Genomic DNA, 12,057 nt, shown 5'->3' on the forward strand with positions numbered 1-12,057 from the left:
TTTGGACTTGGCTTGGTTTTAGGGATCCCTCATGACCCTAAATCACATCTAATACACTTTAAATACTTAGGAATTGTAACACCCCCCAAAATTTTTCTTTAAGATTCAGACCCTTCTTTTGTTCGGGTAGGATCGGACTCGAGTATTGAGGAGCCTTCGCGTGAGTAAGACGAGTTGTTGAGAAATGTTGCCGCATTAGAGGTGATGTGGGGTCATGAAGGACCCCTAGGACTAAATTTAACCCAAAGATTCGTCGTGACTAAGTTTGAGGAGGAGTTCGCTTGAGAGGTTGAATTCTAATGACCCTATCTTTTGATAGATGACGATCTGGGTGGCCCACGATCTATTAAATCAAAGGTCGTCGAGTCTTCTTTCCAACGCCACCAAGAATGCAAATTTTGGAGTTCGGAGTCGAAAGATATGACGCTCCTAAGACGAACTAGCGCGGCAGGAATTTCATTTTGGCCTGGGTTGAAACTGTTGGGGAAATGGCCTTGGCGCTGTAACGGCGCGACGCATCACTATCGCGCCAGAAACATGCCTCAGTAGTTTGGTTCTTGGCGCGATGCGCCACTAAAAGTTGTGCAGGGTTTTTCAGGCCAAATTTCCAGAACCCAGAAACTTTGGCCTTGGCGCTATAAGGGCGCGACGCGCCTCTATCGTGCCAGAAACATGCCTCAGTAGTTTGGTCCTTGGCGCGGTGTGCCACTACGAGGTGTGTAGGTTTTTAGGCATAATCGGTCTGGCGCTGCAATGGCGCGACGCGCCACTATCGCGCCAGGTGCATTTTGGCCTATTTTTCAAAACTTTTGAGAAGGGGTAATTTGGGAATTCCCCCAAATTATATATGTATCATCCCTAACACATTTTGGGATCATTTTCAATCTCTCACTCTCTCTCTAAAAGCCCTAGGAACTTCTCTCTCTCTCTCTTCTTCTTCTTCTCTATTTCCAACAAAGAAGAGTTCTAGGAGCTTCAAGATTTGAGTCCTCCATTGAAAACCCAACAACAAGGTTTCTTCAAGTCTTCACTAAGGTATGAAAGGCTATCCAAAACATGGGTTAAGTCCACCCATGTGTCCTACTCTTGCTTGAGGTTAGATGTTCTTAAAAATGGAGTTCCTTGGTATGGTTTATGGTTGAATGAGTTTTGTTCCCTATTTATTTGATTCTATATGTGTCAATGTTGTTGAGCTAAGAGGTTCCAAAAATGAGACCTTATGTGAGTATGAGTTGATGAAGAAATGAGTTGTGAAATATGTTCTATTTATCTTCTTACTATGTAGATTATGATAAAGGATGTTATTTTCTTGAAAATGTTGCTCAATATGAAATGTCAATTTAAAGTCTTGAAATTGTGATAAGCCTCAAAGATTTCTCAAATGGATGAAAGAAATGATTGATTATATCTAGATGATGCTATATATGTGCATTTAAATTTCTTTTGAATGATATGCTTGAGATTGATCGGATAGTATGATTGAGAGAGATTTGATTGTGATAGAGTTGATAAGATGACAAGGTTGTAATGAGACTTGTCGATATGAGTTGATTGAGTTGATTGAGTTGATTCAGTTGATTGGATGGAGTTTTATGAGCATTGAGTCTTGGGAGGAGTATCGAGCACCGAATTAGGCAAGAGTATAGTCCATACTCGAACCCAATACCTGTGTTGCCAAACGTAGGGGGGATTGAACCGTTAAGTCGGATGCTTCCCCGAGAGATTTGTCCTGACATTATAGGACTTGGTTGGATTGGATCCATGAGTGTTTGATTCATTCATACCCTGGCAAAGTATGAACGGGCGCGGCAACAACGTCATTTTGTTGTACCTTCACTGGCTCATAAGTGATGGTTGTCGGGTAAGAGAAACTCCCAAATAGGTCTTGATAGTACTCTGAGTCAGATTGAGTTGAATTGTATGTGATTGGTCCCGTCTAAATCATATTCTTGTTTAGACTTAGGACATTTGAGTAAGTTGTCTTGTATATACATATATATGAGTTGAGATTCCGAGTTGACTGGTTCTTTCTTGATGTTCGTTGTATTCGGCCATTTTACATACTCGTACATTCCATGTACTGACGCCATTTGGCCTGCATCGTTTTATGATACAGAGACAGGTACTAGAGATCATTAACCGGCGCTCCGTTGAAGATCCACATACACTCCCAGCTAGTTGGTGAGTCCTCCTAGTTTCTGGGGGATGTTGAGCTTTCTTGGACAGTCTGTTGTCGTTTCTCTTATTTTGATTGTTGGTAGCCATGGACTTGTCATTGACACCTCTTAGACTTTGATAGAGGCTTCATAGACTGGAGTGTGGGGAGGTCGAACTGTTATTTTGAGGAGTCTTATTTTATTGTCTTGTTATATTGTAAATGTTTGGCCTTCGGCCCCCATATATGAATAGTATTTCTTTAATTGAGTTTTTCGCTAAGAGAATGTGATTGATTGAATGTGTGACTGGACCAAGTGGTTCGCTCTGAGGTCAGAAATGGCCTTCGAGTGCCGGCCACGCCTAGGGTACCCTCTGGGGCGTGACAGGAATTGATCCTAACTCATATATACAATTTGAAGCCTTCGAGTTCAAGCCTATACACATAAGAAGAATGGTTTAAATCTTAGCGTAGAAATTTTGAGGTGTTACAAACCTTTTGCAACCAATCTCGCCTTAAACCTAGCATCTTCCACTTCGAATACCTTCTTTATTTCTGTAGACCCATTTGAATCCAACTGTCCTCTTCTCCTTTGGCCCTTCAACTAAGACTCATGTCTCATTTTTGAGAAGAGACTCTATCTCTTCCATCATGGCTAACCGCCATTGTGCAGCATCTTTGCAAAAAGTTGCTTCAACATACGAGAAAGGTTCGAGATCTTTAATCTCTTCCTCTACAGCTACGAACGCATATGTAGTTAGATTTTCTTGCTCTTTAAGACGTTCAAATTTTCATATCTGTCTTTTGTACCTTTCCTTCGCAATTGTGTATGGTTTATTGACAATGATTTCTTCAAGATCTGCATTTTTTGACTCATCAACTTGAGTCTCTTGATCCTTTTCCTTGGTAAGCTCTATTGGTAGCTCCACCTACTCGTTGTTCTTATTTCTTGATAACTCCACAAAAATTTTACGAGGATAAAGTATAGAAGATTCATCAAAGGTAACATATCTTTACTAACTATAAATTTGAGTAAAGACAAACACCAAAGTTTATATACCATTTTACTCCATCTGCATACCCTATGAATATGACCTTTTTAGTCCTTGGTTCAAGCTTTCCTTTATTAACATGATAATAAGTTGGACACCTAAATATTCACAGGTATAAATAGTTAGAGGGTTCACCTGACCATACCTCACTCGGAGTTTTAAAGTCAATCGTTGATGCTGGAGATTGATTGACAATATGAGAAGCAATGTGAACTGCTTCAGCCCAAAACACTTTAGACATTTTGACTTGTAAAAGCATACAACGAGCCTTCTCAAGAAGAGATTTGTTCATCCTCTCGACAACTCCATTCTGCTGTGGTGTGTGCCTGACCGTCTTATGTCTTGTGATCCTATGAACTTTGTAGAAATTATTGAACTCTTCACTACAAAACTCCAAACCATTGTCTGTGTGAAGATACTTGATTTTTCTCTCCATTTGATTATCAATCAAAATCTTTCATTTTTTAAATGTTTCAAAAGCATCATTTTTTACCTTCAAAAGACGCACCTAAACATTTCGTGAAAAATCATCAATGAATATGAAAAGATACCTCTTTTCTCCCTTCGATGGAAGCTTAAAAGGACCCCATAACTGAACAAATATAGTCTAGAACTCCTCCCGTCTTGTACTTGCTAGTGCTAAAATTGACCTTTTTCTGCTTTCCTAAGATGCAATGCTCACAAAATTCAAGCGTGTTGATCTTTTCATTATTCAAAAGGTTGCGTTTGCTCAACATCTCCCGTCCTCGTGTGCTCATATGGCCTAGTCTCATGTGTCATAATCTTGCCTTGTCATTGTTAGATAACTGCACTACAGATGCATTAATAGAGCTAACAATGGTGTTTCCTGCTAGTGTGTAAAGGCCATCCTCCAGCTTAGCCTTCACCATGACTAAGGAACCTTTATCCACCTTTATTATACCTCTTTCACTCATGTACTTGTAGCCTTGTTTATCCAGAGTACCCAGGGAGATCAAATTCTTCTTCAGATCAGGAACATGATGGACTTCTATAATAGTCCTCACGATTCCATCATGGCAGCTAACCCGAATTAAATCAAGACCAACTATTTTACAAGTTGCATTATTGCCTATTACTATAGTTCCTCTACTTATTTCATAGCTACTATATCAATCTCTTCGGAATGTCATATGCAGAGTACAACCAGAGTCTAACACCCATTTGTTGTCATAGGCGCCTTGCTATACATCATTGAATTCTCAATATCATGATATTTTGAAGTCAATGAAAATAGCAAAGTACATGCAAATGTCTCTTCATCCTTCTTAATTCTGGCATTCTGTAAGTCCATTACAAGTTTATTGAATGCATCTAGATGGTCTTGCAACAAAGTATCTAACTCCATATTAAATGTGTGAAGACGCCATTGTAACAACATCATTGTTGTAACCGAACGGTCCTGGTAAAGCCTTTCCAACCTATCCCATAACTGTTTGGCCGTCTCCTTTTTACTTGTACTCACTTCATAGAGCACGTTAGGTGCAAGGGATAGTTGGATTACAATTAATGCATCTCATTCAATCTTTGCCTTACCAGAAACCGATGTGGTATTGGGGTACTTTCCATCAATAGCATGGATTGAACCTTCCGTCGTAGTAATGCCATCGTCTGAATTTTTCATATATTGAAGTTGTTGCGCCCACTAAATCTATCATCTTCAAACTTCATGGAACTCATTTTTACTTGTTCTTCCTCTTCTACTACAAAGTATTTGGAAATACAGGAAATGAAAGTAATTCTTTTCTGATATGGAAGTTCAGAGTGTGCTGCAACCCCAGAGCATACTTAGACAGAACATTGGCTTTGATACCAATTGTTAGCGAAAATGTGAAAATTTAAAAGAACAAGGAGAAACAACAATATTTAACGTGATTCGGATCATAATAATCTTACATCCACCAGAGAACAACTGCTTTTATATTAACAAAAAGGGAAGAGATCCCAAATACATCTAAAAGAATTGCTCTATCAATTCTCTACTCTTCTAATGTATTTTACAAATGTCTTAGAATATGAGAAGACAAGTGAGAGAAGTGATGAGAGGTGTGTTTCAAATGAATCAAGAGCTACCTATTTATAGAAATAAATTTTTGCTCTTGATATTATCCATGATATTACATTCTTGTTCTTAATGTCATTCATGACATCACTATATGTCAAAATTACCAAACTTTTACCTAACTTTCACTTAGAATCTTGTTAATTTTAACAGTTTTTACTATATTAATTGAACGCTTCAATTAACAAATGGGTATAAAAACTATAGAAGAGAATGTATGGATTTTTTTTAATGTATTTTCTTATGATCAATATACATATTTCTACCACTTTTTGAGTCGGTCTACTAACTTATGCTTGACCTCTGATTGCGTGCATATGGACAAATAGGTAACACGTGTTTAAAGTGGAAGAATGGGACATAAATCACTTTTAAAAAGGTTTGATTTTTCAATGAATAAATCAAATATTCAATTTAATTTGATTTATATATATATACTTTTGCCGGTAATATCTTCTTATTTATAAAATAACTTGTACATATTTAGTAGTGCTGGAGTTTCTATATATATATAAGGACACTCAGACTTTATCTATAATAAATTATAATTATAATTATTCATATTCAACAATGTTTCATTTTCTTTTTCTTCTTACTTTATTTCTACATGTACAAAGTATTCCTGAGAATAGCTCAATTGTTGAACTTCTTCCTGGTTTTGATGGCCCTCTTCCTTTTTATCTTGAGACTGGGTAACTTTCTTCTCTTTAATTTCTCATTAATCTATGTTTTTATGTGTCATTAATATAAAGCTTTTACCTCTTTCTTGACTAGTATATAAATAACAGGTTCAAAAGTCTTATAGCTACATAAATGATTAAATGTTATGACATAATTGAACATAAATGATTAAATGTTATGACATAATTGAGATTATAATGACTAATGAGTGTCAAAAGTCGTTAGAGCCCATTTGTGTTAGTTGATTTTATATAACGAATAAATTTTAAGTGTTAGAAAAAATATTTTTTTACAAATATGTAGTTATGTGTTTTGATAAAAAGGAATGAAATGAGAATAAGCAGAGTTTGGTAAAAGGATGTTAGATAAACGGTTTTTTATTAAAATGACTAAAATATCATTAAAGGTTTTTAAAAAAATTATATTAGTAAAGAAAAGAGGAAACGGGTGGATATAGGAATTGAGGGGTTTTGTTTTGTAAAATATATTTTGAGATAATACCAAAAATAAAATAATAAAAAGTGGGGTCAAACCAAGAGAGTTTGTAAATTGAAAATGAAAAGATATGGCTGATTTTGGTTTAGCAAGCAATTTTGGGTGTTTACCAAAGCACATATTAGTTGAAAGATAATTTTAAGTCAGTTTGTCCAAATTATGTAAGTTTCGTCAAACACTTTTATAATTACATAAATTAGTGAATTTGTTTGCGCTCTCTTTGTTGAAGTGATGTATTTTGAAATTGTCAGATACATTGGAGTTGACAAATCTGAGGAAGTACAACTATTTTATTACTTTGTTAAATCAGAATCAGACTCCAAGAAAGATCCCTTCTTGCTATGGATAACGGGAGGGCCCGGTTGCTCATCCTTCACAGGATTGGTTTACGAAGTAGGTAAATATTAAATGAATTTAAGTTATATATACCGACAAGGTAAAGATCGTTATATTGTTTTAGTTAATTTAACCTATGATCATAAGTTTATAACTCACGTTGAATATATGTAACATGCTTTCATAGTCTAGAGATTATTTGTATCCAAATGGTTGTCATTGTTGTTCATGTTTGAAAGAGCCAATCAATGTGCTTATATTGTTATTTTCGTCACATATTTCACCTACAGTCTTACTATTTAGCCAGCTTTCAAAATTAACTTATTTTTAATTGTACTTACACGGCTTCTATAAGCGTGGAAAAACTTTGGTATAATGTGTAACTCATATTTGGAGAAATTTGACTTCTGAATTCTTTAGGTCCATTGGCTTTTGGCCAAAAGGCATACAATGGAAGCCTACCAATTCTTGTTTCAAGACCATATTCATGGACAAAGGTGATACAAAATAGCTTCTTCTTTTTTTCTTATGTTTGTTAAATTTAGAGCATCAAATTAATGTATTCTTAAACTTGGTAGTTTGCAAGCATACTTTTCTTGGAACAACCTTTAAATACTGGGTTCTCATATGCAACAACTTCAATGGGGCACAATTATACTGATCTACAAGCATGCGATCAGGTCTATGAATTTTTACGAAAGGTATTTGATAATTATTCCAAGTTCATAAATTAGATACATATGAATTAGTGGATTTTCATGTTTTCCTCAATATAATACTCATTATGCATTGTTCGTCGACGGAAGACCTAGGGTTTAAAATTGTTGGGTTCAACCTTTAAAATTTTAGTACTGAACTATTAACCGCGTACTTCTTAAATTATGAAGTTAGAATCAAATATTTATTTAAATTTTAATGAATTTTCACATATACATCTATGTTTCTTATCGAGAATGTAAGGTTAAGTTGAATCCATTGAAAGGATAATGATCAATAAACAGAGAAAATTGGGAGAAAAATTAAACTAAATTCACTGAAAGGTCAAAAAATTTTAAAAAATTATGTAAAAGTAGTTCATTTTCTATTGAAGACACTACTAAGTAGCAACCAAATATAATAGAAATGTATTTCGGACTAACTCGTGATTTATTCTGCAGTGGTTCATTTATCATCCAAGATTCATTTCGAACCCTTTCTATGTTTCTGGGGACTCATATGCAGGCATTACAGTTCCAGTTGTTGTTCAACTAATATCAAATGGTAAGGACTAGTTAATATTAGCATATCAAGTCATACATCTCTATAATAGTCATCTTCTATAATAATATTTTACTATAATGGCTAAGTTTTTTTTCTTGAACTAATATTCATGTTATGTTATGCTACGATTATATGTTCTTTATAAAAAGATCTCGCTATAGCAGCCAAAAATTCTCTCGACAAACGGTATTGTTATAAAAATGTTTGATTGTAATGTGAAGTTATGATCATTCTCATCACCCCATTACTCATGCTTTGTTATTACTGTTTCTTCCAATTTTTCGAAGCCTGGAGTCCTTACTAGTTTGATTAATCTGAATTCGTATCGATAGATCCATCAAGGGGGGTTAAAGCGCTCCCTGTAATTGGAAGGTTCTCTGGTCCCAAGGCTCGGATCCAAGTTATACTTTAATTTGTTGTCATTGATTATTAGCTCTACATTTATTAGCCAAGATATATATGGAAAGCTACATTCATGTGTTACATTTCTAGCCAAAAATGAAGATGCTCATAACATTTCTAGCCACCAAAACTATTTTATGTTATGAAAATGCAGGAATTGAAGCAGGCAAAGAGCCATTAATCAACCTCAAGGTTTTCTATTCCTTTCCTTTCTTGTAATTTCAAATATATATATATATATCATGCACAGAAAAAATATTGTTTTAATTTGATGGTAATATCCTTTAAGGGCTATTCACTTGGAAATCCAAAAACATTTCCTGAAGAAATCAATTACCAAATTCCTTTCTGTCATGGTATGGGGCTAATATCTGACGAACTTTATGAGGTTGGTTCAATCTGACTTCATGTATAAATTTTGTATCATACAAACACAGTTTCACACAAAAGTGATTAATTTGGGATCTTGTTGTATCAGTCGTTGAAAGAGACTTGCAAAGGCGAATACCGAAATATAAAATCTACCAATAGATTATGTTCAGAAAACTTTAAAATGTTTAAGAAGGTAAGATTTACCTTTTTGTGTGTATATATATATACTTCGTAATTAATATTTTGAACTGGTTCTTAGCTTAACACTCTTGTAATGCAACTTTGTAGCTTGTGAGTGGTATATGTAATGAGCAAATACTAGAGCCTTTCTGCGGAACATACGAAGAACCAAACTCGCGCCAATCGTCAAGTGAAAGAAGGTTTCTTGGAGAGAATTTCATCGTTCTAAAACATGATGACTTTATCTATCGAGGAATAAGTCGGGTAATTAAGTCCCTTAGTTGTTACTTCAAAGTATGAATACTCGATAACTTTAAATTTTGGAGACGACTCTGACTGACAATACATAAAATGAAAGAGGCATATGTCATGTTCTCTTTGATGAGTAAATGCAGGGTAATTATATATACATATATGCTTTCTGATTGTAGGTCGCCATACACAATCTCTCCGTTCATTGGGCAAATGACCCAAGAGTTCAAGAGGCTCTCCATGTTAGAAAGGTATTTCAATTCGTTTTATTTGTACATGTATAGTAAATGTTGCTTAGAGCTATGGTGAAAGATATTATTAAAAGAATTTTTCATTTTTTTTTTCGTTTTTCTTTGATAGGGAACTATAAAAAGACCATGGGCCAGATGTAGGCAAAGTATTGGGGATAAAAGTTACATAATTACTTTCATGAATAGTATACCTTACCATGTAAACCTTAGTTCAAAAGGTTATCGATCACTTATATACAGGTTTGATATTTTCATGCTATGATTTTCTAAGTTGTGCTTTAAGCACTCAAGATTTAGCTGAAGTTACTATATAGTACATAACAAAGTTTTTTGTTTGAGCAGTGGCGATCATGATATGGTTGTTCCTTTCCAATCAACGCAAGCATGGATAAAGTATCTAAATTATTCTATTATTGATGATTGGCGTCCATGGATGGTTGATGGAAAAATTGCAGGGTATGATTTTTCAAAGTTCATTCAGTTCCCTAGATATTCGTTCAAGTTATACTATTGTTATAAAATTCTAAATTATATATCTTTGAATCACAGTTACACAAGGTCTTTCTCTAATCATATGACATATGCAACAGTAAAGGCAAGAATTTTATACTCATATGATTTTTTGTTGTCTTCAATCTCAATAGTAAATAATAATTGTCTTACTCACATTTCTCAAATGTTTTTGTTCTTTGTTTTTCCATTAGGGAGGAGGGCACACAACTTCAGAGGACAAATGTGAGGAGAGCTTTCATATGTTTAAAAGATGGATAGCTCAACAACCTTTGTAACCTTTTTAATTAGTTCAATATATATTTTTTTGAATATCATGAAAGTATTATTCTCTTTAAGTTGATCCGTTTTGATTATCGTGCTTATTAAAAATAATTGATTCAAAATATATCGTCATCACTTTAGAAAATCAAAATGTAATTAGTTATTACTTTTCACTTTAATCCTTAGTCAATAAATGTGGATAGAGATTAATGCGGTAAAAAATAGAGTTATATTAAATTGAAATCAAGAATAAATAAAGATAACTTAATTAATTAGCTTTCTAGTTAATGTTTTTGTTATAGATCAAACATAAGAGACTAACCCGAAAGACTAGTTTAAGAGGTGGTTAATTTATAAACTCATTAGTATTTCTCTTTTTAACCAATGAGGGATGAATCAATGAGATTGCTTGAGAACCAATGATCTTATTCGTCGCGACTGGCAACCCTCTTAAATTCAGGCCACCACTTTAAGTCGCGTTTCATATGGATCGACGAACTCTGATACATTGATATAAATCAACATGAAGTCTAACTCAAAAGACTAGTTAGTTTGATAGGTGAGTGAGTCTAGTTAGTCTATGAATCTAGTAGTATTTTTCTTTTTAACTAAAGAGAGATCATTGGTACACACTTTCCTCATTCTAAAATAAGTGTTATTTCAGTTTTAAAAAAAATTGTCCACAATAGTCAATAAGTGTCATCTTAGAAATTTAAGACAAAAATATAAATTAAAATTTCTAACTTATGACTTTTGACTTATATCCAAACAGACTCTAAGTTATGAAAAATCAATGCATTATTTGTCCGGAATATAATACATACATTATTAGCACTACAGAAAATAAATATATTTAAAAGTGAAAATGCCTTGATAATGTTTCTTATATAATTACTTGTTGCAAATAATTGTTATTCGCTAACAATCGCTTGTAGCATCTATATTTAAAACATATCTATAATTATATTAAACTATTTTAAAGAGAAAAGTAAAGAATAAGAAAAGGAGTTCATGAATTCCATGTTATGTGACTAAATTCTTTTAGGTCTAATGGTCTATCACCCAAACAAAAAAAAATGAATATATTGTGATATATATATATATATATATATTATAATACGTCCATCTACAAATTTTTGTACAATCAAATAATGAAATTTGAATTTTAGATCAAAAATTTGAAGTTAAGCTACCCAAAGTTCAGATCTTAAAGTTTAAATTTTAATTATGAGGAAATTTAAATTTAAATAATTTAAAAAACTGATTATATTTTAAATGATGTGCTTAATTATAATCAATAATATGTGCTTTTCCTGTCAATTAATATGTGAATCAATCCTGAGTAGATTGTGTTTTCTCCGAATGAATTTCATGCAACGAAAACTCAAATTAATCGAGCTTCAGTACTAGTAATTGCAAACACCAAATGAAAACAAAAGAAGAAAATATGTGAATCAAACGATCCTTTTATTAGAATTTATAAAAAGAATTCACTTAGTTTTCAGATATTTACATTATATTGGCGACCATCAATATAATAGTCAGAAAAAGTAAAGTATTTTGTAAAATAGACTAGATTAATAATTTAAGAAGGAGAAAATAATAACAAGAGAGATTAAGAGAAATAAGGAGGAAGTAATTGCTCTACGTGTTTTCTGTATTATTTTCTTGGCATTCATCTTAATGCCAATGTTGGCATATATGTATAAGAGGATACTCAACATGATAGCAGCCCAAGTGGGCAAGTTGCCCACTTCAAGTGGGCCC

General features: G+C 33.6%; 1 protein-coding gene across 1 annotated transcript; it reads left to right on the forward strand.

Moving 5' to 3' along the window:
• The first annotated feature begins 5,857 nt into the window (after positions 1-5,857).
• LOC129894993 (serine carboxypeptidase-like 3) lies at positions 5,858-10,373 on the forward strand. The gene is made up of 14 exons (XM_055970608.1): positions 5,858-5,979; positions 6,715-6,860; positions 7,220-7,296; positions 7,378-7,500; positions 7,957-8,059; positions 8,616-8,653; positions 8,751-8,849; positions 8,940-9,047; positions 9,122-9,277; positions 9,445-9,516; positions 9,626-9,756; positions 9,859-9,972; positions 10,066-10,111; positions 10,221-10,373. Exons 1-14 carry the CDS (start codon positions 5,858-5,860, stop codon positions 10,302-10,304), a joined length of 1,419 nt encoding a protein of 472 aa, XP_055826583.1. The 3' UTR covers positions 10,305-10,373.
• Positions 10,374-12,057: the final 1,684 nt, after the last annotated feature.

The sequence above is a fragment of the Solanum dulcamara genome, chromosome 1 (assembly GCF_947179165.1).
Source record: "Solanum dulcamara chromosome 1, daSolDulc1.2, whole genome shotgun sequence".
In the NCBI taxonomy this organism is placed as follows: Eukaryota; Viridiplantae; Streptophyta; class Magnoliopsida; order Solanales; family Solanaceae; genus Solanum; species Solanum dulcamara.

Bases quoted from the DNA above. Each gene is read 5' to 3' on its own strand.
- LOC129894993 (XM_055970608.1), top strand. From the start codon at position 5,858: ATGTTTCATTTTCTTTTTCTTCTTACTTTATTTCTACATGTACAAAGT. The intron at 7,297-7,377 runs GTGATACAAAAT...TAAACTTGGTAG, and splicing joins GACCATATTCATGGACAAAG to TTTGCAAGCATACTTTTCTT. The intron at 7,501-7,956 runs GTATTTGATAAT...TTTATTCTGCAG, and splicing joins TCTATGAATTTTTACGAAAG to TGGTTCATTTATCATCCAAG.